The sequence below is a fragment of the Parus major genome, chromosome 14 (assembly GCF_001522545.3).
Source record: "Parus major isolate Abel chromosome 14, Parus_major1.1, whole genome shotgun sequence".
Classification (NCBI taxonomy): Eukaryota; Metazoa; Chordata; class Aves; order Passeriformes; family Paridae; genus Parus; species Parus major.
This window is the reverse complement of record NC_031783.1, coordinates 2,441,806-2,469,630: the sequence shown is the minus strand read 5'-3', so window position 1 is coordinate 2,469,630 and position 27,825 is coordinate 2,441,806. Positions and strand designations below refer to the sequence as shown.

General features: G+C 45.6%; 1 protein-coding gene across 7 annotated transcripts; it reads right to left on the bottom strand.

Moving 5' to 3' along the window:
- Nucleotides 1–158: 158 nt before the first annotated feature.
- On the bottom strand, nt 159–27,825 carry SLX4 (SLX4 structure-specific endonuclease subunit). Of its 7 annotated transcripts, none has more exons than XM_015642736.2 (16): nt 27,726–27,825; nt 22,770–22,850; nt 20,465–21,169; nt 19,417–19,656; nt 18,466–18,640; nt 16,577–16,792; nt 15,426–15,640; nt 14,229–14,542; nt 12,498–12,777; nt 11,190–11,278; nt 8,033–8,179; nt 7,010–7,179; nt 3,768–6,235; nt 2,802–2,901; nt 2,137–2,589; nt 159–1,535 (listed from the first exon to the last, which is right to left on the bottom strand). In XM_015642736.2, the coding sequence occupies exons 3-16, from the start codon at nt 20,886–20,888 to the stop codon at nt 1,175–1,177; spliced, it is 5,652 nt and encodes a 1,883-aa protein (XP_015498222.1). In that variant the 5' UTR covers nt 20,889–21,169; nt 22,770–22,850; nt 27,726–27,825; the 3' UTR covers nt 159–1,174. The 7 variants fall into 7 exon arrangements, with proteins under 7 accessions (XP_015498222.1, XP_015498220.1, XP_015498224.1 ...); XM_015642734.3 differs by having other exon boundaries at nt 22,770–22,872; nt 27,726–27,814; XM_015642738.3 differs by having other exon boundaries at nt 11,190–11,272; nt 22,770–22,872; nt 27,726–27,814.

Genomic DNA, 27,825 nt, shown 5'->3' with positions numbered 1-27,825 from the left:
AATAGGTTTCCCAGAAGTCTTCTGCAGCCCCAGTTAAAGTTCTTCAAAGAGTTCAAGTTTAGGTCTTTTAGGCATAGGCTTCATGTTCTTGCCCTGTAGTTGAAGCTGGGAAGAATAGTCTAGTTCAATAAAGTTCATGCTTTCTATACAGTCCTGTGTTTGTTTATTGTTCCATATGAGAATGAACATTATTTAAATTGTTTATTGTATATAATGTAAATAAAAAGGAAATTCTGTATAAAATATATATATATTCAACATACACAAAGGTATTTATAAATCTGCCTTCATTTTGTGTTGTATCTGTGGTTTTCAGTGAGCATTTGCACACTTAGAACTGCCAGAATACTCAGAAGTTGTTGTGAAGGTCAATATATAAAAAATGAGAATTTAGGGTCCAAGACTTCCCCAGGAGTCCCAGACATTTTACAACTGAGACCAGTCCAGTTTGGCAATGGGACTGATCCAAGGAGTAGAGTTTATCTCAAGCTGTGAGAAGTGCTGCAAAGGTCCAGTGCTCACTTAAATATTTTCCTAAAAACATCTCTGCTGGGGGCTTTCCCATGCCCTGGGGTGTTCTTTGGGAGGTGTCACAAAGGGAACAGAACAAACCCCTGCCCTGTTCTGCAGCCATTTCAGAAACCGATTTAGGAGTTTTAGTACAGATTGCCAAGTGAAGCAAGAAAAAACACCTTTTCTGTATTTTCACAGCATTCCCTGCCTTAAAAATCATCAATGCAAACTGTGCTGAAGAAATGAAGATGGAAGTCACAGGATTGTAATCAGGCAGTGCTTGACAGAGTGGGCTGAATTCCAGAACATGAAGGGTGAAGCATTTCACAGCCAAACCCAGAGAACAGGTCCTGGCAAGTGTCACTAAGGGAAGCACCAGCACAAAGAAAAGTTGTGGACCTAAAATCTATTAGAAAAATGGAAAGAAAAGGCACAATAGTCAAACTGGGTGAAAAGAGGTTTCAGGTGAGCTGTGTGCTGAAGGCAGGGCAGCCATGGGACATTTGTGCAATTGGAGCAGAGGGGCTCAGGCCTGTTCTCCGGGATGTCACCTGGGATCAGACCCTGAGGAGCAGCAGTGCTCCACCCATTGCCTGCTGCTGGAGCACCAGCTGGGAATGGGCTTTCCAGCTTGGCAGCAAGGCCTCCACCAACAGAAGTTTCAGCGGGTAGGAGCGGACTTCACTCGGTATCGTCTTCTCTGTTTTCTGTTCTCCTTCCTTTTCTGTTCCTGCTCCTTCCGGGCTCTGGCCATGGTAGATGTGATGCACTGAGAATCCAGAAAGTCCAGCAGCTTTGCCTTGGAAATTTTGATGCCATTCTGTTTGAGCTCTGCATGCAGATCAGCCAGCTCGATGGGCTCATAGAAGAGAATCCTGTTGTACAGGGCTGTGTTTGAGCGGATGTAGCACCTTACTGCCTCCAGCTTTTCCTCTTCCCGAGCTGCTGCTTGAGATGCTGGAAATTCCTCTTCCTCCTCCTCAGACTCAAAAGCACAGGTTTCAAATCCATTTACAAAGGAACTAAAAGCAGGACAAAACAAACCAGAGGTCAAGGAAAAAATAGGCCAACAAGAACAGGACCAGAGCTCCCCAGATCCGTGACAGTGAAGCCCTATGACTTCCCTCTGGGGGATCACAGACCCAGCACTACTAGCACCCACAAAATGAATGAGGCAGAACACGGCAGGGCTTCTGCAAACTTCCCATCACAGCCAGGACAGCGCTGGTCCAACTTGCCCAGCCCAGAGCCGTATGGAATTCCTGGCTCCTGGCCCTTCCCTCCTGGCAGGCTCTGCCAAGGGGTGCTGTGCTGTCCTCTCCCAACTCCAGCTGCAGGTTCTCAGGCAGCATGGAGTGCTTCATGTCACTGACCTGCAGACCAGGCACATCAGATTTATGCCTTGCTCATAAGCAGCCCTTTTATGTTCTGAGAATAGTTCAGTAGAAACTGAAAATCCAAAGCCTGCTTCTTTTGTAGGAGTGTGCTGACCTCCCATGTGACACACTCAAGGAGGCAGCAGGGCCACTGTAGGCTACAGGGACACTCACCTCTGTCTGCCTCATTCCTACCTCATCTCTGCCCTGCACCCTGAGTGTTTTGCCTAGGATTTCACTGCCTCACCTCTGTGAACCAAAGGAGATGTCACTTCCATCCACCGAAGAACCTGCCGACTCCTGGGATGCCGGGAGCTCCTCACCATCAGCTGCCAGGGACACCGATGGCCTTTCCTGTTCTTTGGCTCCTCTTGGGTGATGTGTCACTTTAGTTCTGTCCTTGGGTGCGGCACAGCCTGTTCCATGGGATGCACCATCAGCCTCATCCCTAGGGAGCACTGCAGAAGCCTTGGCAAGCTGTTTCCTCTTGCCCACAGCCCTCGGGGTGCCGGCGCGATTCCTGCCCACAGCCCGGCCTGTCTTTGCCTGCCTCGGCCGTTTGGCTGGGGACTTGTGTGGGAGGGGCTGGGAATAGGGGATTTCATCCTCAAAGTCAGAGTCCCCATCCCGGTGAGTGTACTGGAATATCTCCTTCAGCTGCAACACCATCTGGCGTTTTGGGAGAGCACGGACACCGAATCTGAAAGAGAAGGTGGGAATTTAGGTTACGATAACACTGCACCTTCCTTTGTCACAGCTCAGCAAGAGGCTCAGGCCAGGAGGTGCAGCTGGAAAAGTGTGATGTGACCTCAGAAAGCACTGGCTGGAGCTTCAGCATGGTTCCCCTTCTTTCACACTACCTGCCAGCAGGTTCTTCTTGTAAGGAGCCATCCTGGGGGAGGTAATGCTCACCTGCTCAGCTCCTTCTTCAGCTCTGGGGTCTCCATGATGGAATAAGCTGGCATGGGTGTCACTGGAGTGCTGGGGGACCTGTTGTTCTGACAGGAAGATTCTGCAGCAGAATGCAATTACTGTGATGAGAATCAGTACAGAAAGACCTAAAATAACTGGCAACTTCTCCTCTTAGTGGCAGAAATCTAATATTAGCTAATAATTGTTTAATAGCAACTACTTCCTTATAAGCTACCTTAGTTATTACTCAGTTTCATATTGGATAGTCAGCACTTTTTCATCCCTCCTTAATTGAGATACTTGGTTTTCACTGACTTTACATATGTCATATCTGAAAGTGAGGCCATTCAGGGCTTTGTTAGAACAGGCAACATTTAGAAAGCAGTTAAAACTATGTTTACTGAATTCTCTGCAATGGTCCTTCTCCCCAGGAAGAAAATTTCATAACAGAGACTTGATACATAAAAAGCTAAGCAAATCAAGCTACTGGGGTCTGGAGTTAGATACTGATTGAATGATACCAGCTTACTGATACTGTGAAGCACAGCCAGTCTCACACATCATGTTCTAATCACCCCTTAAACTAATAATTTAGTATGGCATAATTAATAATATATTTAATTAGACACTGCAATATCAATTACATCAATTCACTGGCAAGCAGGCTGGAGCCAGTGTTTTGTTCTGTTTAGGTTGTTTTTTCTCTATCCATGAAGCCACAGCTTCTGCAAGGAGTCACTACCAAAGGACTAGTGAAAATGAAACATGCATGGCTACACTCCAGGAATCCCACTCTTTCCCACAGCAAATGCCTGCACCTTCTTTGTGCCTGGCCCTGCCAACTATTTTGCATCAGAAAGCCCAAAAACCCTTTCAATGTGTCAAGTGCATCACAGGTAAGATAATCACTAAAATAAAAGCAGTTTAATATAGCCCAATAAATCTAGTATCAATACAAGCTCTCACCAGGAGTCTTGACAGGATTTGTCCGACCAGCCCCTGCTGCAGCTGCCAACCTCTGAGACAGAGGAAGAATCTCTGGAAGTTCATCTTCCTTCTCTTCTCCATTCCAGTCATCCCAGATTTTGGAGTCCAGGTAACTGGCTCTGCTGCCCACTGATGAACATGGCTCAATAGGGCTCTTCTCAGGGCAGTGCAAAGTTGTTCTCCTGCCAGCAGGACTTCCTTGGAGAGGGGTGCTGCCCTGAATTCCCTGCACCTGGACTGGGCTCTCCCCCTGCTCCTGCCAAGAGCCAGGGCTGGGGCTGCTGGCCATGCTGGTCTTTGCATGGCTGACCCGGCCGGAGTCGTGGCTGTCACCTCTGGCTGGTGACACATACCCAATGTGCCAGCAGTCAGGAACAGGGATTGGGGGCTCCTCACACAGCAGGACACTGCTACCCAGAGAAGGCAGACTTTCTTCCCTGTCACTGTCCTCCAGCTCAACCACACTGATGTTGATGTTATCTTCCAGTGGCTGCTGCTGGCACGGAGGCACCAGTGTGGGTAAACCTGAGATACTGGCACATCTGCTTTCTGTGTTGGTGCAGCCAGAGGAGAGGAGAACTGGATCTACTGGAGAAACTGGAAGGGGGTTCTTGGAAAAGGATTCTGTTGCTGGGCTGCTGGGTGGGCTTCTTCCACTGGCTGAGTTCTCCATAGGCAAATGTTTGTTTGACAATGTTGTTTCATGAACTTTTATTAAATTTCCAGTCATTTCATGGTTACTATTACCTACTGCTAAGTTCTTTGTGCTGAGTTTAGATCCTGGACCCTTTAAAGAATTACTGCTTGTGACCTCAGTCTGTGTTGCAAAGCTTCTGCTTTTGCTCAGAACTGGTGTTCCTGGCACAAGCCAGGAGCTGTCTGTGCCTGGAGACATTTCATTACTGAGCCTTTTCCCAGGGCTTGGGTTTGGACTCTGTTTGATCTCTGCACAAGCACCTGTTTGTCTACCGAGAGGGAATTCAGGGGACACCTTTACATGGGAGACACTTACACATACCGAGTCTGTATTGCCACATAAGACCTGGGTTAATCTCTGCTCTGTTTCAGGAACCGATGAGTTAGGGTCAGGTTTAGATATCTCAGGACCTTGTTCCATGTCTGTACATTTCAGATGCCCAGGGGTTTCCATTTTTTTCAGAGCAGAGTCAGGCTCTGGCAACCTCTTGCCTTGTTGAAATTCCATTTCATCATCAGAAGAAGATAAAACAATAACATCACCCTCCTTGATCCCTTGAGCTCTGCCCTGATCATCCTGAGTCCTGCTTGGTGATGACAACACTGGGACATGTGTGTGCTTGTTTGATTCACTGTGAGGAAGCTCTGCTGGAGAAAATAAGATCTCCTTTCTTGATGCAGCACCCAGCTCCTTGGCTTTCTGGGAGTGTATTTCATCAAATGGGAATGATTTTTCCTTTTTGTTTTGCTTTGGTGTTGACACATGTTCCCTGGCAAACTTTCCCTCTGATTTTGGAGATGCAGGTGAAGAGCCAAGAGCAGGAAAAAGGGACACATAGGGCTGGGGACTTGGATTCCCACAAAATCCATTCTTACATGGAGAGCAGTCTTTTTGTGACTTGCTGAACAGAAGTGAATCACTAAGACCAACATGTTTTTCACTAGGGGACTTTCCTGATTCTTTGGTAACTTCTTTCACTGGGGAAGGCTCACAGTGATCTCCCTGAGAGGCAGAAAACAAACGTTCATAGCTGTCATTTATATCAGTATCACCCTGGAAACCAGGAAACTGCTCTTCACAGTGATCTGCCTTGTCATGTGAGACCTGAGGTGACCTGGAATCCTTCACATTCTCACATCCCCCAACAGCCCCTCCTTCATTAGCACCATGGGATGTTCCATCCCATTTCTGAGGTTCACTGTGGTGAGGCACAATAGTGGTCTGTGGATCATTCATGCCCTTGCACCTGTTTATATTCTGCATCTTCTCTCCTTGTGCAGACAAGTCACATTTAGATCTCTCCACACCATTGCCATTCCTCAGATCTTTGAGGCTGTTGTTTATTGAAGCAGATTCAGGTCTCTTTACCTCTTCCTGCTCAGTTTGCTGGTTTGTACCTTGGACTGCCTCGGTGTCACTGCAGATGCTGCAGTGTGTTCCCTTGTTCACCTCTCTTTCACCCTGAGCCATCTTTCTCTGAGTTGCAGCAAACTCATAGATTTCCTCTAGCTCTTGTTCTCCCATCTCACTGTCATCCTCCTTCTGGCACTCAGGGCTCAGCATAGCTACTTCTTCCTCATCTTCACCCACCCACATGGACTTCAAGAGGTCTTGGAAGTTCTCAGCTCTGTCCTCACAATCTTCATCATCCCTCACAGAGATAAGGTCATCTTCTGAATCTACTCCAGAGGACACCTGGCTCTCTCCAGGGTTGTTTTCACACTCTGCCATCAGTTGCCTCACACCAAACCTGCAAGGATACAATAGCAGCATTGGTATTTCCTCCTCCAGTATTTCTTCACCATTTGGCTGTCAGATCACTTTTGTGAGCTTTGTAAAAAATTTACATGTGGATGTTGAGTTGAGTTTCCTAAGATGTACAAGGTCCAGTGTACTCCTAAATTCCAAATACCCTTTTCCAGGTGTCACATGAAAGTATCAGGCACATTCTTCCTTTCTGTGTTTGAGACTGACATTAAATCCCCTTGGCAATGGCAATGTCCCATGGAATGGCTAGGACTGGAAAATATCTGCCATATGAAAGATTCCTGGCTTTTTGGAGTGACAGGGCACCTCTCTATACACATTTGGAAAGCCCCAACCATTTCCCACTCGTATCTCAGCAACTGCTCCTGTTTCAAGCTCTTAGTGCACGCCAAGGACCACGACTGAGAGCATGGCTGACACAGCACATTAAAGCCTGAGCATCCAATACATTCTACAAGTGTTGTTCAGATGAAGTGAGAATCACACACAGAAGTTGTACTCATCACCTTCAATATCAGCTGCCAACAGACATCCTGAGACAAAACTCAGCCAAAGTCTGCTGAGCACATACTGAACACAGAAACTCTCATACAGGCAGAAAAGCTGAGGGCAGGATGTCCTTACTGCCAAGTTTCATTTAAGATGTAGCAAAGGACTATGGAATTTGTAAGCCACTAATACTGCAACAGAAGATCTCAAACTGGGATCTGTGTGGCTGAAAGCCTGAGGGGGTCCAAAACATGCTCAGGGTACACACCTGGCAGCCAGAGCCTGCAGCTGGGGCCGCAGCCTGGCAGGGAAGTTGGTGTCAGCAGCATAGAGGTACCGCAGGAAGGCAGCCACAGCCTCGGCAGACACATCACTCAGCAGCACCCGGTGTGTCGGCGCGGCCCCGTCCTCCTCCACCACCAACCCCTCGCTGTGCACCTGGGCCACAGAAAGCAAAGTCTGTTTGCTAATAAAGCAACACAACACCTACAACATTCATCCTGGGTCTCATCAGCTCCTTCCATTCACTCATTCCCAGTCCCAGGACCAGGATGCCAAGGCAGGGTTATGTGGAGCTCCCTATGGAACAAGCCATGTCCCTCCTGACCCTATGGCTCTTAACTTTAACTTCTTGCCTTAGTCACACATATAAAAGGTGGTCTTAGAATTCTCCACTTAGTTTTGCAATCAAATTACTTCCCAGCCCAATTTCCATCTACACCTCTCTGTATGAGCTTCATCTGGCCTGTTTTGAATTTACCTAGAAGCTGCACAGGAGCAGGCTGGGAGCTGTTCAACCTAAAATGCTCTGGAAACAGCAGAACTCCTTCACTAGCCTTGCAGAAAGTACAGCCAGTGCAGGTACTTCCAAAGCAAGAGTGACAAAATCTCTATGTAGATTATTTTAAGTACTTCCCAGAATCTTCCTATTCCCTGCTCACACTTCCCAGCCTGTGTGAAAGGCAGGACACACCAAGATGGACAAGGCAGTCTGTGATTGCACAGGGACAAAAATGCAAGGGCAAGAAGCACTTAGAAAGCTTCCTTCATTGCTCATGGGTGGAATGCAAGGATCCTTGAATACCCATAACCTTAAAGATAAAGTAGCACATCTTTCACCACTTTGTCAGGATTTATTCTGATTTCCTAAGCTGAAAACCACTGTGGGTCTCGAGGCAGCTGCCATTAAGCCCAGCAGTGTTCTGTGCTGGTTTGGGGCACTGGCTGGCACTGGGAAGGGGCAGTCTGGGCTCTCCTAACCAGGAGCAGAAGGAATGCCAGCAGCACTCACAGCCTGAGCCGCCGCCGGGCACCGCGCGTACAACACGAACAGGTGGGCGTAGAGGACATCCCCGCTGTCCACCTGGAACTGGACATCACTCAGGTGGGGGTTGTTGACCATGGCACCGAAATCTTGAGCCAACAGCCTGAGAGAAGACTAGGACACAGAAGGAGCACAAAGACAGGTGTTAGTTTACAGCTGTCAAGCACTTTTCCAGAAAATTAAGAAGGGAGTAACCCAGTTTTTCAGCACTGCTGTGCGATGGGCCCAGCCTGGACACAGCACCTCTGCCTCCTGAAGATAATCATCAGCTTCAGGCAATTCTGGTCTTCCACAGGACAAGCTGACAAGTCTAACAGACATTCCTGCTTTGTTTTCCTCTACTTTTTCCCAGCCTGCCCGTGGTGGAGAAAGGGCAGTTGTGTTGTATTGTGCTGTACTTGTGTCACAGCACATTATCACCCTCAGATCTCACCACATGTTTCCTGCTGTGGTCTAGCCACAGTCTATAGCTGGCCTCTTGATCTACTGCCTCCCACCACAATTTTAGGAAACTGTAACTTCCACTTCAACAGACTTGAACTCAATTCACTATAATTAGGGTAAGAGGAAAGAGGATGACTCAGGAGGGGGTAATGAGCCTTTCTTCTCTCTTTTCACTGTCTGGCAATGACAGCTGAGAAGAGCAGCTCTGCAACAAGGGGCTCCTACAGAATAAAACTAACACAGGCTTCCAGTTTAAAGGGATTTATGAGCATGCTAATGAAACCTCTTTTGTAAATTCCACTCCATTTTAAAAAAGAAACACAACTTTTATTATCATTCCAGAACCTTTGGCTAGAATTTTGGGGAGGGCTGAGTTACCTGTGATATGGTGTGTTATGGTGACAGCAAGGTCAGGCTTGGGGTATGCTGCCAAAGAGCAAGGATGGCAAGACAGCTCCTCTGGAGCTGCTTCAAGGCAACCTCCTGAAGACTCAGATCCCTCCTAGTGCTGCAGCTCTGGAGGTGGCCCTGGAGTGCTTCAGGGAAGTGTGAAATACCCTAGGATCACAGCTGGCTTGAGAAACTGCCTGACTGCACATGGAAACCAGTTTATGGTTAACACCCTAATCACTGACCTTGTGCTTTTCAAACCTACTGCAGAACTGAGGAACTGCAAGTTTTATTCCAGGGAACATCTGCAGGAGATGCAGTTCCACCTGGAACAACACAGATCTCCATTTTCTTAGCAGGTTTCTACATTAGCAGTGGCTGTGGAGAGCCAACCTTTCAACTCGCTCCAGCCAGCAGGAATTAGCAGCACACACCAGAATACTTCTCCCAGCCTTCATAGGTGGGCTGGGAAACATTCTGCATGTTGTGGCAGTGCTGTGGACTGATCTCCAAAAGGAAGACAGAAAACTCAGTTTGGAAACTAATCTGACTCTTCTTGCTTTCTTATTCTTGGCAGGTGGGATACCTGTGAGGCTGCTCAGCAAACACAGCTCCCGATGCGGCGCTCCAGGCAGTGAGCCCAGAACAGCTTTCCTGCTGGTGCTAACATTATCAATCAAGAATGGGGAAATTAAACAAGGCCAGAAACCTCCTGGCTGCTCCATTCTCTGTGCAAGGCAGAGAAACTGGCCAGAAGACAGCTCTGAGCAGGTTTGAGCTGTGTGTTGGAGAACACACCAGAACATTCTCTCCTGCTGAGGAGGCCACTGAGACTGGACCCCACTGATGTGACCAAGGGTTTTCAGCACAGGGGATGTGTAACCAGTGCAGTGAGTGCATTTGCTCTACATGGTTACACTGTTTGTGCTCATAAAAAGCACAAATCTCCCCCACTGACAATCCAGCTCCTCAACACTTCATCTGCTCAGGAAAACTATAATGGAATCAAACAGACTCTGAAAAAATGACCATACTGCTTTTGTTGAGAGCAACTGAGTTTCAACAACAGCATGAGAACAGTTTGTGTCTTGTGTCTAAAGGCTTCTGGTTTAATAGAAAAACAAAACAAGACCTTTTCCTGCTAAGGATAATTTTTTTGAATATTCCCAAAGAACATCTAGAGTTTCTGTACCAAGTAGCTGGGATGCTCAAGTTTAATACCAATTCTCAGCTCTAGGAATTGTCTCCTTTTAGAAGTATCTTAATCCTTTAAGCATATGGAAGTATGTTGTCAGAGCATCAAAATTTATCCAGCACCAAAATGTACTTCCTTTCAGGGCATGATTATTCATTATCAAGCAAAAGATAGTAAATTTTATCAGATAAAATGGATGACCTAGATAAGAAAATGAATTAGTTTTATTTTGTATGAACTTCAATTAAATAAAACTGATTATACATTCATGGAAAATTACACATCCTCTGGTGCATGTGGGATAAGATGACATCTACAGAACACCACAGGTTTGATAAAAAAAAAATAAATCTGTGACTTACTAGGCTGTGTTTCTCACTCAGTTACCACAGAGCACACACTGATTTTCAAACTAGATCCTCTGTGTTCCCACAACTGAGGGTTTTCTACACCAAACCCTTTAAAAGCTCAATTAGCAGCAACAACTGCTCATATTCCATGGCCCTCACAACATTCCTTCATCTACCAGGCTTTTGTGCCAGGATTTAGTAGAAGTCAACCAGTCATTGCAATAATTCCCCCAGGAATTCTTGCAATGACACGGTGTGGGGAGGAAGGTGCCAGAGGAGGAAGGAGCTCCATTCAGAACCATCCAGGGCTGGGTGTGTGAGCCCAGAGGGAGCAGCAACAGCTCTGTCTCTCCTGGGCTGCTGCCAGTTTTCTCCTGGGCATTAAAGCAGTGTGCTGCACAACATGCTGCAGCTGCGTCCCTGCTTCATACCCCCAAACACTCTCAGTGCTACAACACAACCTGCACAGCCTGGCCTTCTGTTCCCTGGCATTAAAATAATCTCTCATCAGGTAGGACAAGAACTGAAAAGTCCCCAGGCTCTTGTGGGCTTTGATAGAACACCCCAGGTGTGATCTCACCTGTGCCTATGATGAATCCTCAGTCACTGGGAACCTTAAGCACCACTCTTTCCACAGAAAGCAATGGGAAATAGTCCACACTTCTTTGAATTGCACAAATGCAACAGCTTTTTAAAAACTGTTATAGATGAATATGTAAAGGGTGGAAAAAAAGGTTATTCTTACTCTTTTACTGCTGCTCCTGAGAAGGCTCTTCTCCTTGGATGGAAGCACAAAGCCACTATGTGGAGGATCACTGGGAGTCAGATCTTCTCCTCAGGGAAGAAAATGCACATCACAAGTCACATACAACTTCCTTGTGAGACACAATGATCTAAGAACTGCTAAGAAGATCCTTGCTGTGACACCTGCTGTGACCAGGCTGGCTGGGCTGAAGGCTCAGCCTCTCCCTTATGCCTTTTTGTAAGGCTTGGCTCTGGGTTGTGACAGGCTGAGGGTACCTAAGCACCATTTCACTGTTATTTATACACATTAAAGGGCCAGGGACCATTTGCTACAGTTTAGCAGAGGAAATGAGGAGTATTATATCCAAGTGCAAATGCAGACAGGTAAGCTTAGGAACTGTGCTCTCTTTCACAGATGAACAGGAGACACAATAGATTCTACTGCAGAGCCAGAGCACTTTAAGGGGTCCCACTGCCCCTGAAATATGCAGTTGTGCACCACATGCAACTGTGACTGGGGACATTAAAGAGTTGCCCACAGAGGAATTCCAGGTGTTGTATTTTTTCAACCCTGAGTAGGCACAGATAAACTTCAGGTTTGTGTAATCGATGTCCAACACAAAATCATCCCTCCTGTGCATCTCTCTCATCCGACTGTCTCAAGACCTGAAAAGACAGTGCACATAACAGAAAGGCTGTCCAGGTAGAATAATGGAATCACAGACTGGTTTGGGGTGGAAAGGACTTTAAAGCCCATCCAGTTCCATCCCTGCCATGGACAGAGACACTTTCCACTGTCCCAGGCTGCTCCAAGCCCCATCCAGCCTGGCCTTGGACACTTCCAGGGATCCAGGGCCTGCCCACCCTCACAGGGAACAATTCCTTCCCAATACCTAATCTAAATACAACCTCCTTCAGTTTGAAGCCAATCCCCCTTGTCCTATATGTCCTTGTGAAAAGTCCCTCTCCAGCTCTCTTGTATGCCCAAGATAAGGAGGAATGAAGATTTTTTGTTTGATTGAACACATCCAGGCTCCCTCCTGGCAGAAAATACTTTGATTTCTTTAATTTTAAAATGAAATTAAGTATCTGCTGTCTCTTAAAAGCTGGGATTTATGACTCATTTCAGAAATAACAGGTTGATTGTATCTACATCTTATTGCAGGAAAATGTGCCCTCACAATATCACCTCTTGGATCAACAACAACCTGTGGATGCTGCCATGGCTCTCTGACTCAGCCCAGCCACAGTCTGGCTCTGTGTAGCTGAAGGAACCAGGGGCAGGGCTCAAAAAGCTGCCAGAACTCACCTGGCTGCTCTGCTGCCTGAACATGGCCTGTGTCAAGGTTCCACTGAGTAAGGGTGAGTCCTTCCCTGGCCAACTCCACCAGGTCCTGCAGGGTCTGAATGTCCTTCTGGCTCGAGGATAAAAACTGCCCATCTCCTTCAGGACCTGGCTTGGATTCATCAGCAGTCTGGCCTCCAACCTTTGTACAAGTGGGTCCCTGAGAACTGAGGTCAGGCTGAGTTTGCTGGGACACTTCTGGCTGGTGAGACCCCACCGATGGCTGAAGGTTCTCTGGCTTATTCTGTTCAAGTGAGGAGAAGAAAAGACACCAATAAATTAGATCCTGGTTTATGTATTTGCAGAGCTTGGAGTAGAGTGTCTGCTTCATAGTCCTGAAACATCTATGAAGGATCACAGAGCACTGCCCAGGTACAGGGGATTCTGAGGAACAGCTCTCTGCAGCTCTCTGAAGGACTCTCCAGAGATGGGCCAGCTCTGAAGAGAAGCAAACTATAACAGAAAATGCAGAAAAACTGCCAAGCAGGGAGAAAGGATGGGAGAAATGCTCCCAATTCAACATCTAAACATTTCATTATAGCTCCATATAGCATATGGAGTTCCTGGCAAAAATCACAGCTGAAGCTCTCCAGGTGCTTCTGTTCTGAGTTCTGAAATGCTTCTGCAGTTACACAAACTAAATCAAACTTTCACCTTGAAGTGGTTATTTTCCAGGTTTGGCCTTCATATCCCAAAAAATAGTTTTGCTTGTTTATTTCTAAGTAAAAATAGTTCAGCCATTTCTGTGAATGGAAAGAATCAGAGGAAAAATGCACTCTTGCCATGATTTTAAAGACCTTTCTGCTTTTTGTTTTTAAACTTCTCTGGCAGTTTTTGGCTTGAATTAAAGGTCAAAACTCATAGAACAGAGTCCCTCCTCTCCAGCCTCAACCTGTAAAAAGCCAGAGAAACACTGGGCTTTGACTAGGGAAGAAGTATTAAATAAAGAACCTAAATATGAACAGTAGATTTTGTACAAGAGCACCAAATACTTCTTCAGGAGAAGAAAGAGGGAAGAAAGGGAAGCTATATCCTTCTTGGAGAAGAGACTGAGAGAGGTTGGTCCATTTCTGTGGGCACTTTTTATAAAAATACAGAACACTGCAAGAGGCAGATTGAGGTGGAACCAAAATGAAAGAGTGGAACTGTGATTTGGATCAAAGCTCACATGCACCAGGAGACAGTGGGATGCACAGGGAAAGCCTGAGTGCAAATGATTTGTTGAACAACTCCAGGCACTCCCACCTGCTCTGTGCTAGCAAATATCAGGTTTAAACTTTTCTCCCCAATCCTAGCTGAGTGCACCATGGGCAAAGTTCACACTAAAACTGTCCAGAAAGAAGTGCCAAGTACAAAAACAAAAGCCAGGCTGCTATAAATCTGGACAAACTAATGGCACAATGAGCAGGATGGGATCCCTTTACTCAGTACTCTCTGTTCCCATCCCTTTTATTTTCTGAAAGCTCAAGAACCATGGTAGCATGAACCTTATTCTCCTCTCCAAAAGGCAAAAATGAAAGTTCAAGATCTTCAAACCTGACTGTGTAAGAGCAGGAGAGAGCAGATCACAGGCAGCGAGTTTGCAGAGAGAGGGGATCACTGGTTTACATTCCAAATGAAGAAACAGAAGGGATCTAGGGCAAGTATCAGGAACTAGGGCACACACATATCAGAGCAAGGACAACAGAGCCCCACCTGCACAGGTTTCCAGGGTACAATTGGAGGGGTTAAGGCTGCAGTGTAGAATGATTCGGGGTCACAGGGTCCTGTCAGAGCACTGCTCTTCCATAAAAAACATTCCTTGGCTTTGGACAATGGCATGAGCCAGGCTGCTTTTTCAGACTCATCCTCCAGAATCCTACTAATGGGCAGCTGAGGGGTGGGAGGGAATTCCACCTCTTCTGTCAGCATCATAGCTACTCGCTCCTGGATCCGCTTTTGGGCCTTCTCCGGGTCCTGGAGCAGCAGAGGTGGAGGGGCACTGGTGCCTTTTCTACGCCTTCTTTTGTCTTTAAAAAGAAAAGGAACCCAAGTAAGTGAACAACTGAACAGACAGAGCAGAGATCAACACAGCAGCTTCTTCAGTGCTGTAAATCAGTGACAACCAAAAGGCATAGGAACACAACTCTTAAGGTTGTGCAGGTAGTCCAAAACCTCACATGGCCCATATGGGAGAAATGAACACCAACAGGACCATGGACTCCTTTTCTTGTGTTCTGGTCATGGGTGATATCAAACCACAGCTCACACAAACATTGGGCAGCTTTCATTTGGAAATCCTGTGCCTTACTACCTTTGCCTTACTAATGCCCAACTCCAAATCCAACTGGGGGTACCTGTGGGCAGGAACAGGGTTGTGAAGAGTGAAGTTTCCCCTCTGTACAGCTCTCAACCCTCTCCCCTGGCAGCTGTCTGCCTTTCTAAACCCTTCTGCACTCTGAAATGGCAAGGCCCTGCTCAGCAGCATGTACTGGACACATATGGCACTGCAGAAAGGACAAAATGATACGAGAAAATGCTGAAAAAGCTGTATTAATCCAGGCTGCAGCAGGAGGAATAGGAAAAGAATCTACCACAGAAGAAATAACTACCATATTTTCATGTTATATCTCCTCACTTCCACAATTTACAAGAAACAACAGCTTCAGACTATTTTCCAGATTAAAAACAACAGATCAGTGAAAAAAAGCACAAGATTCTTGAAACCCATGGACATCCTGCAGTCATTCTTGACTGTCTGGATACTGCATATTGTTGAAGCTCTGACAGCTTAAACAAACCAGGAACAGGGCTGTCATCCCTCCTGTATCCAACAGGGAAGGTTTGGTGGAGAGCAGCCACGTTACTCCTGCAATAACACAGCCTCAGACACTGCCTTGCTGTAACACATACCTGATCCTGGCTTCCATTTGATTGGGAAAGCAGCCACTGCTTTCACATTTGTAACTGATTTTGCTTGTTCCTGCTTTTCTTGCTCCAACAGAGAGCGTGACATTGCTATGGCAACCTGCAAATCTTCATCCTTAGGCTCTATTTTGGCCTTCTTCTGTGTTTTCCTCGAGTCCTCGGTGGAGGGGCCTTTCCGCTTTGCCCTGCTGGGCTGATTGCTGAAATCCAAGAATGCAGCAGGAAGCCAAAAGCCAAAAGTTAATGTGACTGGATCAGACACAACAATCACTGAGTACTCCTGAGCAGCTGTTCCATTTGCTCAGAGAGATTCCCATGTCAAGCATAATAAAAACTATTCAATACTTTCTTTTCTAGCAGAGAGCAAAGGATTTCTTATCATTCATGGAATTTAGAGCAATTTAGAGAAGTCTTATTTTAGGATGTAAACATCTGCTATCTCTACCTTGAATGATTTTTTTTACCAAAGGGTAACAAATAAGCTGAAGCAGGGAGAAAACCAGATCACCAGAAAATGCCTTCTCACCCTTCTGCTTCCACAATGAACAGTCAATCCTTCCTTTGCACAATGGGACTTATGAGCCCCTCCACAAATTCACTCAGGCACCACTTGCTGCACTCTGAAGATTCTGCTCAAATTCAAGTGAGCAGCTCTGTACCACATTCCAAACCATCACATCTGCTTCCTCTTTGGCTCAGGGTGAAATGATGTTCCCAGGACAGCCATGAGCTGAGGCACTGGCACCACAGATCTCAGGAAAGGCTCCACACTCTTACTCTGCGGTTTGCTCAATCAGCTCAAACACACCATTCAGCTTTACTGAGAAATTGCCTCACAGAGCACAAATCATTCTGACAAACCACTGGGAGGTTATTTACTCCCCATTTGCTCCTGCCTGCTGGCTTTTAAAGTCATCCACCACCTGACCTCTTCTGAGGGAAATTTAAGACAATTTCTCCAACTGACTGCCACATCCTCCTCACCTGGTACTGGGTCATGGCTCTACTTGACCTGCTTTGGGCTCAGGATTTGCCCAGTGTGTGAGTGAGCCTTGCATTTACTGTTCTTCTCAACTTCCAACAACTCTCAGGCCAAAGGAAGCAAGCAGCATCTTTTTTTTATCCTACCACCTTACCTGGGATACTGAAGAGCTGCATCACCAAGCGTGGCCACCTGCAACTGCACTGCCTGCAGAAGCAGATTAGGAGGCACATCCATCTCCACAGCACAGCGTTTCAGGTGACTGACTCGGCTCTGAGGGGTCTGGAACTGCTTCCCACAGATGGGACACTCAGGGACCACTGGTTTGCTGGAGGATGACATCTGTGCTTCTTCCATCTCATCCAGACACCTGGGAGACAATGGCAAAGCTTACCTATGGAGACTTTGAAGGGTCCATGCTAAGACTGAAACCATTAAAAGGAACAGTAACAATAATAACAACAACAACAACAACAATAATAATTATTTTAAAAGCACAATCACTGCTAATATTGGTAACAGCCATGAACATACACTAAAGAAACAAGAATTATGTGCCCACCACTGTGGTGAACACGACATGAAACAATTACATGGAGATAATGATCTCAGAGGCATATTAAAAACATACTGCTCAAAGGCAAGTGAAGTGAATAACTTTAGAATCACAGAGTCCCACAATGGTTTGGCTTGGAAGGGACCTTAAAGGCCATCCTGATCCACCCCCCTGCCATGGGCAGGAACACCTTCCACTAGAACAGGTTACTCCATCCATGCCTTGAACATCTCTAGGAATGAGGAGTCCACAGCCTCACCGAAGAACACACTTAAAGTGTGTCATCCCTCTTTCTGCATTCATTCTAACATTCCAGCTCATTTATAAACCCCTGTTAACAGAAAAGGGAGCTGCTGAATTGACACCATGCTCCAGAGTGCAGCATGATGAACTTCCAATAACTTCTGGCAGACCAAAATTATGTAAAAATTTATACTTGTTCTTTTTCTGTCCTCTCCAAAGAGATTCAGGGTGTGAAATTCTGGATCTGCAGGACCTATTGCAAAAGTCACTCCCTGATTAGGTAATGAACACCCACAAGGCTGTGCTAAGAGACCATTCAGCACTGGAGATTACTGCTGTGTCAGTGCATCTGTCCACCTACAGCTTCATTCTTGGGATGAAGGCTGCTATCAAAAAATCCCTGGCTAATATAATCTTGTAATCTCTACATATGATGACATGTTAACAGTTCAGAAAGCCTGATTTTTCAAAAAATACATCTAGCACAGTGTCACTGTTTTACAGCTTTTGTCCTCTCAAGCAGCACAAAATGTCTGAAAACAGAAACAACAGTAACACTTAGAAAGCTGCAGGTGCACACAAGCCTGATCAGTGGGAGCCACTGATGTAGGACTGGACAATTTACATCACTCCTGCTTTCTTGAAGTGCTTGAATTAAGAATTTACAATCATTCAAATGTGTTGTTTCTGATACTTCACCAACAGAAAAGCATAGTTTCAATTTCCAAAGAGTTGCCTGTACATAATATATTGTATTTGATATTTATCACTAAGGAAATTGTTAAATGAAAGGCAGTAATTTCAATTGAGTCATCTCTCTGAGTTGTGTCACATTATCCTAAGCAAACAGCTCAGGTACAGTGACATACCAGATATCCTTAGATGAATTTTAGCAAAACAGAGCAAACATAATTTTGTTGGCTGAACTCAGTAGATCTCAAAATTTGCATTAGGGAGTCATCACTAAGGCTACAAAAGACCTTTAAGATTACCAAGTTCCTTTAGAATGGCAGCTCCTCTGCCATACTGCTAATGAAAGCAGATTTGGCCTGGCCAAACACATACAGAAGCCCTGCAGGGCAAGGCAGTCAGCCTCTGCTTTCACATCAAAATGACTGGTTAATTCAAGCCAGAAAGGTAAAGACTGTCATGCAGAATCCCTGCTCCCAGTTCTTCCATGGCTGGGCTGAGTGAGGAGTCTATGGGGGGCTGGATGGAAAGGACAGGTCCTGCTGGTGTTTCACCTGTTGACGTGCTGCTCTCGTTGCAGGGTGTTCATGGCTGTGAGATCCTTCTGGCAGATCTGACAGAAGAACAAGCCTGCATCTTCCAGGCTTGCCAGGGCTTCCTCCTTGGATTCCTGCTGAAGAGCCAAAGCCAGAGCACTGTCGTGTTCCACAGATGGGAGACGGTGGGTATCTAGCAAAGAAGGCAGAGATGATATAAGATGGAAAACTAAATGCTGTATGGAAGGTGAGAAACTGTTACACTTGTCATTATTAGCTTATTAAAATAGACACACAAAAATTAATTGCAATTTTTCTTTTGCACCTTCACACCTGATCTCTCACTGGGAAAGGTACAACCTGCTCCTTTCCAACACTCCAAGACTGGACTTAGCCCAGGAGCAGGAGGTGACAATTAGCTCACAGTGCATCACATATCAGAGACAATGAAGGGACAGTTTTGGCCAAAGTTTCTGGGAAGAATATGGAATTTTTATACATTGAATGTATAACACAGCAGATTTTCACATCCATACAGAACCAACAGGACTTGATGTATAAAGAACCACCCAGAGTAAATTTGCTGTGAATTCAATTTATCAACTCAGAACGTATCACCTTAGACATGGAGATGTACAAAGATGGGGCTACCTAAGAGCTGCCTAACACTGTCCCAAGGAAAGGATGACCAAGTTCACTGTTCCTTTTGCAATTTCAACCTGTTTCAAAAAAGACAATTATTCCTCTAGAATTTACATGAGGTTAATCCAGCCCTAGAAAAGAGCTGGGAAAAAAAAAAGTATGGATAATCCTTTAAGGAAGTTTTCTCCGGGATCTGGAGTGATTTGCACACCAAGCCACTAAGCCAGCCAGGAACAAAGGTCGGGGATCCAGGACCACTTCTCAGGCACTCCACATTCTCACCAGCCACTCATTCTGCACACACCAGAGCCAAGAGGAGACACGTACCATCCTCAGGAGGGTTCTGCTCCTGGCTCCTGGCAGGGAAATCCCCGCTGGCTGCAGCCTTTGGCACACTCCCATCTGAACTGTGTTTCAGCTGCTCGGGTGCCACCCTCTTGAACTGCTGCATTCTCTCCACCACCAGCTCTGCCACCCGCACCTTTGGGGTGGGTGAGGAGCAGGTTCCTGGAGGAGTAGCAGGAAGGAAGGGTAAGGTAGTCTGGGAACAGACACTCGGAGGATTTACTAGAGAGGGAGAAAACACCAGTTTTACCAGGCAGCTTTAAACACACACTGAGAGCTGCTGGGAGGCCCTTCCCTGAGAGCAGCCTAGGCCAGGCCCAGTTCTGCAACAGCCGTTCTGGGAGAAGTGAACAATTTGTGTAGCCACAGAAACAACTCAGGGTTCTGTGCTACAGGGGTGTTTAGAGACCTCTGTATCCCTTCTAGAGGCAGGAATATTAAGGAAGCCTTGAAGGAAGGTCTCCAGCAGGGACAAGGAAGGCAGTCCCACAGCCCTGCTCTCCCACCATTCCCACCACAGAATGTCCCATTCCTGACTGACCTAATTTATCAGTTTAAGAACTTCCACCACTGGTGACTGCATTCTGGCCATTGTGTTTAACACCTACTGAAGGACTAATCCTTTATGAATTAATCCAACACCTTTCCTAACTCATTCATGTTTTTGCCCTTGACAGCATCCAGTTGATGTGACAATACGCCATCATACAATGAAGCACTGAGTGAAAAAGCACCACAGTGAGCTTGCTTCTAGATGATCTGAGAGTATTTTTCTCAGTTCTGATACTGCAAAAAACAGTGAATAATGACTGGCCAATAAATCACTTTGTACCAAGGCTTCACCTTACTGAGGGACATCTTCTGCCTGCAGCACAGAACACAATCTTAGGTTAAACCTGTGCAAGGGGCAAGCCTGCTTCCAACAGTGCTACTGTGTCCCCTCCAGATGGATTTCTTAAAACCCTGACTAAGCTGCAGAGTCTTTCCAGTCCTTGCCTATCTTCTGTCTGAACAAGTTCAGATCACTCACCTGTCAGAGACCTCTGGCTACACTCAGTGGTCTCTGTGCTCAGCTGGCTGGCAGGGAGAGGGCTTCTTTCTCCATCCTCCTGTGCAGTCTCACAGGCCGCATCATCACCATCATCTTCGTGCACCAGTGTTTGCTCCTTTGGACCCAAATCTTGAGGCAAGTTTGTCTCTTTCACTGCTGGTAAGTGATGATGGGTTTGGCTCTTAGCAGCAGCTTTGCCTCTTCTTAATTTGCTTCGTGTTGTGGTGCTCTTTGGCCTGTTCTGAGCCCTCTTTGTTGCCTCAGCATCTCCAGCCTTTTTCTTTGCCCTACTCAAAATATTTGCCCACAACTCTTTAAAATCATTGTCCTGTTCATCCATTTGCTTTCCAGTAACACTGTGGCCTATTAAACTCTCTGAGGACTGGAGGGCAGGGGGAAACATCAGAATCAGCTCAGATTTGCATCAGCCCTTCCAGCACCTCAGAGATGTCCATTCTCCAGACTCCAATGAGGTTGCCAGACAGGGTGGGCACTTCCAACAGTTCATTCTTCCACACTTAATTCACATTCAGCAGAGCATGTTTTCCTCTCCAAGGAACCTGCTTTCACAAGCTAGTTCTTCAGAAGACTCTGGACCATAAATTAGGCACCTCAGTTTGTGCAGTGCATGTATAGGATCATCATGGTAATCTACAGAGCTTCAGAGAGACACTTGGGGAAGCCCTTAAACAAAGAAACAAAGGAAGGTGGTCATGCACAATTGTACAGGCAGATGCAGTGAGGGACAAGGTGTAAACTGCTGAAGAGGAAGAGAATTTGCATGAAATACTAAGATTAGAAACAGCACATACTGACCCCAAACAGTGTCCCTATAACTGTACAACAGACATGCCCAAGCATATTTATATTTCTAAATATAAGCTTATATTTATATGGCACAAAAACAGAGAATGAAACAGGAAAAACACCCCATCTTTCAGCTCAAGCAGATTTTGGAGTGTTAAACTCCACTTTGAGACATTACAGTTGCAGAGAGGAGAGATAACTTCATTTGGAGAAGTAAATAAATGGAGTTTCTGGCATTTCAGAAGGGGTTTTGGGACAAGTCAGAGAACAATTTTATTAAACATGTTCACATTTTCTCCTCTTACTTCTACAGTTGCTCACTTAGCATTAGCTCCTGCTGAATTCTTCCCCTGAATACTCAAGAAACCATGGCACTGACCATGTTTCCCAAACTGCTGTCACTAAATAAATGGTATTTCAAAATTAATTTCTTAATCTTTTCAGCTACAGCAAGAACAGCAGTACTAGGTAGGGATTATCTGGAACAGCACTGGGTATAATGTCCAGATGGAAGTGCCATCAACTCCCAGGCAACATTAAAACTAGAGCTCCATTCTTACATATTTTCATTGTCCCCTTCTTCCTAGTCCTGAGTTCATGATGGTTCTGGCTATTTCACCAGGGGTTTTATATTGCTCCCAAACCCCACTTCTTTCAAATCTAAACCAGTGTTTCACTTGGAATGGCAGCAGCTGTGGTCCAGTTTCTCCAGTAAAGCTCTGGGCACAGAAAGACTCAAAAAGCAGGAAAAACACATGGGAGATTATTTTCTCAAATGGCTTGGCTGCAAACATGAGAGGCAGAGGAATGCTGGTTACACACTCCCATGGGTCAGACTTTCCTATAAGCAATTACAGATGTTAATGGATTTATTTATTTTATACTCAGGCTCCCAAACCTGCAGAGGATTTTGCTGTGAATCTTGGAGTAATCTTCTGCTAGGGAGAAACAAAAGTTTTATGCAGCTGGCTCATAAATTTACTTTTTCTGGACAGAACCCTGAAGTAGTTATAACTGTAAATGACCATTTTCTTTTAAGGAGACAGCATGTGGAGAAGTCCCAAATCTCACATCCTACATGGCTTTAAATACCTCAGACACATCTGTACTGCTGGATTATTTATGGTAAGTTCCATATATCATAATATATGATATTCATCTTAGATCAGCATTTTGGCATTTGCTATCAATGTTCAGTGTCCCAGGCAGATCAGACACACCTATGATGCAAAACTAAGAATTTATCTGTATTACTCCTCCATCTCCAGACCTGCATTTACAGGTTCTTGCTCTGTTCAACATCTCAGTATTTCTGAAGTTGCTGCTATTGCTGCCCGTAACAACCAGCTCTGGCATCAGTTTATTAACCTCAAAAAGTGATGGTTTTGAAAGTAATTTCTTTCAGTATAATAGTCAGTTAATTTTGGAGGATTTTAGGACTCAACAAATCACAAATAAAATAATCAGCGGCACTTACCTGTTCACTGAGATACCAAATTTATAGCCCAGCTGTGCCCTTCAAGTAAACATAGATCAGGAAAATGGTACAAAGCAGGACCTGTAAGAATGAAAGATAGAACCTGGTAAAAGAAGGAAAAAAGATGGATTTAGTGTATTTTGAAATGACTGCTCTTGATGATCATTTGCACCATTTCAATAGGTACCAGATGGGAGCCTACAAAAAATATGGAGAGGAACTTTGGACAAGGGCCTGGAGTGACAGGACAAGGGGCAACAGCTTCCCACTGCCAGGGAGTAGGATGGGATATGGAGAAGAAAATCTTCCCTGCGAGGGTGGTGAGGCCCTGGCACAGGTTGCCCCATCCCTGGAAGTGCTCCAGGCCAGGCTGGACAAGGCTTGGAGCAATCTGGAATAGTGGAAGGTGTCCCTGCCTGTGGCAGGGGGGTGAAACTGGATGATCTCTAAAGTCCCTTCCCACTCAAATTACTCTGTGATTTAAAAGTATGCACCTATTACATGCCTTCAATTTACTGCCTTGTAATTACTTAAATCATAAAACCCTTTAAAAAACCCAAACAGCTAAAACATCTGTTACCCTCCCACTTTTCAGAGCAGCCTCTCTTTTAACCCCTGAAAATATTTTTCCACCAGCAGTCCAACTTGACATGCTCTCAAACACAGAACATTTGGGCCTGCTCACTTGCTGCTTTACACTGTGTGTCTGTTCCAGGAACAATTCTCCTGCCATTTCAGTCTCCAGGAATATGTCATCACCCTGGCTACAACAGTCCATCAGTGCTAGGCAGGCCTCAACAACTTGCACACAGCAGACAGCTTCTCCCCTCCCGAGCACCAGAGTGGTGCCTCAGGACATCTCCTCCTCAATTCCTCATCTTGAAAGAAAAATTCACTTTTATACTTCCAAAACCAGGGAGACACCTTGGAAGCAATCTCTTGTATTTCACAGGAAATGCTAAGGGAAATGGGATTATTTAACATTAGAAAATGAGGCAAAAACAAAACCTGAATTATTGTCTGGGGTCCCCAGTGCAGGAAGGACATGGACCCGCTGGAGTGAGTCCAAAGGAAGCCACCTTTCTCCTCCACCCCTCCCTCCAGCTTCACCTCAGTCTTCAGAAATCAGCTAATTGCCACGGCCTGCATCACCCCAGCCACTAAGACAGTGTGATGGCAGCAGCAGGATGATGGGATGCACCATGCTGGCTTGTCACAGTGTGACTTCTGAAAAAGCACATTATTTTCCATCTTTTGGGGTATTCTTCACTAGAGCCTGTTTTCAGCAGGTTCCTGCACTAACCAACACCTTTATCAGTACTTCATAAACACATGACACTGCATCAGTACAGTGCAGAGTCTCTGCAGCTGTAAAAGTGCAAAAAAATTTAACACTGAGAACATCAGAGCTTGTTCTGTGAGGAGAGAACAAATGTAAGTGTAAAACAGGAACCCAAAGAGGGTACAACTCTCTTGTCTTGGTCTCTGCCAGCTTCCCTGTGCCAGAGAAGGGTAACAAACCAGATGCAGAAAATAGGAAATGAGAAATTAATTCAAGTCTCTATAAACAAGGGAATGCTAGGTAGGAAAATCATACTGAGATTCCAGGGAGCAATCTCAGCAGGGATCAGCATCAGTGTCCATCTGACACCACCCACTTCCATATCTGATATCCCTTCAGTCCTCACATTTCTGTTCAGGGCTACACCTCCCCTTGCCAGCACCCTGTTCATATGGTAAAGAATTTCAAAGCATTTCACAGTCACTAAAAAAAAATCTAACACATTCCAGACAGAATTTTAAATCATTACTTACACAACAAAGTGTCCCTCTACCAACACGTCCCCAGAATAGAAAATTCACTTTCTACCTCCTCTGGAAGGACAAAGGGGAAGTGAGGAGAAAAGTGCAGGTGCAAGTGCTCCTGGTTGTATGCAAACACAGTAGCACACAAATCACAAACAGAAGCAGCTGGTGATGCAAAAATCAAATTGGTTTGACTGAAAACAACAAGCTATTAATTTTAAGAGAATAATACAATTGATTTTAAGGACTGAACAAAAACATTTTGGTAGAGGACCCAAAAATCAATAAAGAGAACCATATTCGATAAAAACACACCTGGTTTTCAGAGAAAGAAAAGTAATCAGAGTGATAATAAAAACAAAGATGTAAAATAATATCATGGTGATGGAATTGGATTCTGAATAGAAACAAAGAATTTAAACAATGCAATGTATTAAAACTAGGAGGTAAAACTACCCTGTCAGAAAAAGTTAAGGACTTTCAAAAAAGTCCTTTATTGGAGTACATGAAAACTAAGAATAAAAATCTACCGAGGCCACTACATAAACTGTGGAACTGTTAATCCTGCAAATACTAAATATTTCCATAATATCCATCCCCTGATGGTGCTGAAAGCAGCCTATTTTAGGAGCTAGCCAAAGCACACTGAAAAGCAGCTGCTGAAGGTGTTTCTGTCAATAGAATCGGATCATTTGCAAGCAGAAGTCACTGTGATTTTTCAAAAAGGACAATTAGGGAAGTAAACACCCATCTTGCAGATTGAGCTCAACAAAAGGCTGATAAAGAAAGGGCTTATATGGGAATTGTTGAATAAAGAGGGATAATAAAATTAAGTCAAATCAACACAGTTTATAAAAACCCAGACCTACATTCTGCTGATAACGAGAGCTCTCTGTGGTATCAGAGGGGTAATTCTTCTATAAACCACTAAAGGAGTATTAAAGGACAAAATGATTAATTAAAATCCAACAGAATCAATACAAGGCATTCAAAATTATTAAAATGCAGCTAAGTAAGTTCCAAAATGCAGCTGCAAACAGTTGTCATTGAGCACTTATGTTTCTAGTACCACCCCACAGAGTGGGGTGGTACTCTCTGCCTGTCCTGTTTTTCTGTTCTTTACCTTAGGAAATGAGTTGGGAGAGACCCCAACTACCAGGAACAAGCTGTCAGAAAAGGGAACCATTGGAACCATCATCATCCTTCCAAACCACAGTGTGGCCTCATCCCAGCTCTCCATCCCATGACTCTACCCCAACAGGGATTATTGTGACCATGTCAACCAATTCTGTTATTTTGTACATCAAGAAAGGAGCAGTGATATTTGTGGCAAGAAGATGAACTGAATAATTAATGAAAAAGTGAAAATAAAGGGAAGTAAGACCACTCCCATGTTAAACATTCAAGCCATTCTTTTCTAAAAAGGCAGCATTATTCTGAAATGCACATTTACTTAAAACAAGGTCAGTTCTACTGATTTTTTCCCCCAAAATCATATCTTCTGATTTGTGATTATGTTGAAGTCAAATATTAAGTGAAATTAAACAAAGTATCTTGATTTCTCTAAAACAGGAAGATGCTCTCTTTGAAAAGGTGACAAAACTCATCATGGATTTCTTCAGGTGACCCAATAATGCATCTTTTACACCAACACTTCATTAATTTGTAACAATGAATAACTTGCTCTCTTCTCAGCTAATATCACACACAAGAGCTACACTCAACCCCTCAACACTCTGCATGTAATGAAAATTGACCCAGTGGGAAAAACAAAGAGTCAGAAGAACTTGAGGTCCATTTTCTTCCAAATGTAAAGCTTATAGTAACAATTCTTTCACGTTCTGTTTCCAGTTTGCTCTGACACATCTGTACTGGTGTCCAGATAACTGTTCTAACCCAAGCACCAAAATCAAAGGGGAAAGAAGTGACCAGGACAGGAAGAACAGTGTTTTTAAACAGATACAAAAGCCAAGCACAAAAGGGCCTTTTTTGATAGACAAAACCCAGTCCGTGATTTTTAAGAGTTCATAAAGAGCCAACAGCCCAAGCAACAGCCAATGTCACTGCCTTTAGGCTTTACTGGAGTCAAACTGGTTTTGCCCAGCTGCAATTTTGGCTTTATCTAAAATCTGAATGATTAAAATAACCTGTCTGCAGGTTCAGAGACCGAGTATTGTCAGTAAAGCAGCTGACACTGCCTCCCTTCAAGGCAGGCCCACATTACAGAATCATGGAATAGCTGGGGCTGGAAGACACCTTAAGGCTCAACCCATTCCAGCCCCTGCCATGGGCAGGGACACTTTCCACTGTCCCAGGCTGCTCCAAGTCCCATCCAACCTGGCCTTGGACACTTGCAGGGATCCAGGGGCAGCCACAGCTTCTCTGGGCACCCTGTGCCAGGGCCTCACCACCCTCCCAAGGAACAATTCCTTCCCAATATCCCACCTAACCCTGCCCTCAGGCAGTGGTGAGCCATTCCCTGCCTTGTGCTGCGGCTCCAGACTCTTGTCCAAAGTCCCTCTTCACCCTTTTGAATATGCTGTTCCTTGTGCCCCCAAGCCTGAAAACAAGAGATAAAATTCCACTTTTCTTCATGAAGCAGCGACAAATGAATCAGAATTGCTTTCCCTACTAACACTGCTAGAAAGAAGTTTGCTTTGAAGCTGGGCACGGCGAACGTCTTCAATGAATCCTACCGGCTGTCAGTGAAGCGGCTGTTCGGACCCTGACGCCCTCGCCTCCTTACCCTGAGCAGCTCTGCCTCTGCTTTATGCCCGAATTTCTGCCTTTGACGCCACGCTAACAGCGAGGATGGCGCTGCATCCTCCAGCACCGCTCATCCCCGGCTGCTGCCCCGGGGCTCAGCTCCAGCCAAGGGCCGCGACCTGAGCCCCCCTCAGACCCACACAGGGACCGCCCAGTGGGATGACGTCATTGTGAACGTCACGTCGATTACGTCATACAAGAGACGTAACGCCTGGCATGAGGCCAGCCCCGGCTCCAACACCGCCCCCTCCTCGCCACCAGGCGGCGCCGCATCGCGCTGAAGGCGCCGGCGTCATGACGTCACTCACTCCCGCCCGCCGCCGTTGTGAGCGCTTGTCTCCCACCCTGGCGGGGCCCGCCGCCGCGGCCCTGCCGCCCACCCACCTGTCGGTCGCGGCCCGGGCTGCCTGCCCTGCCCGCGCCCCACCGCCACGGCGGGGAGCCCCGGTGCGCGCCCCGAGCGCATGCGCGGGGCGCCAGCAGT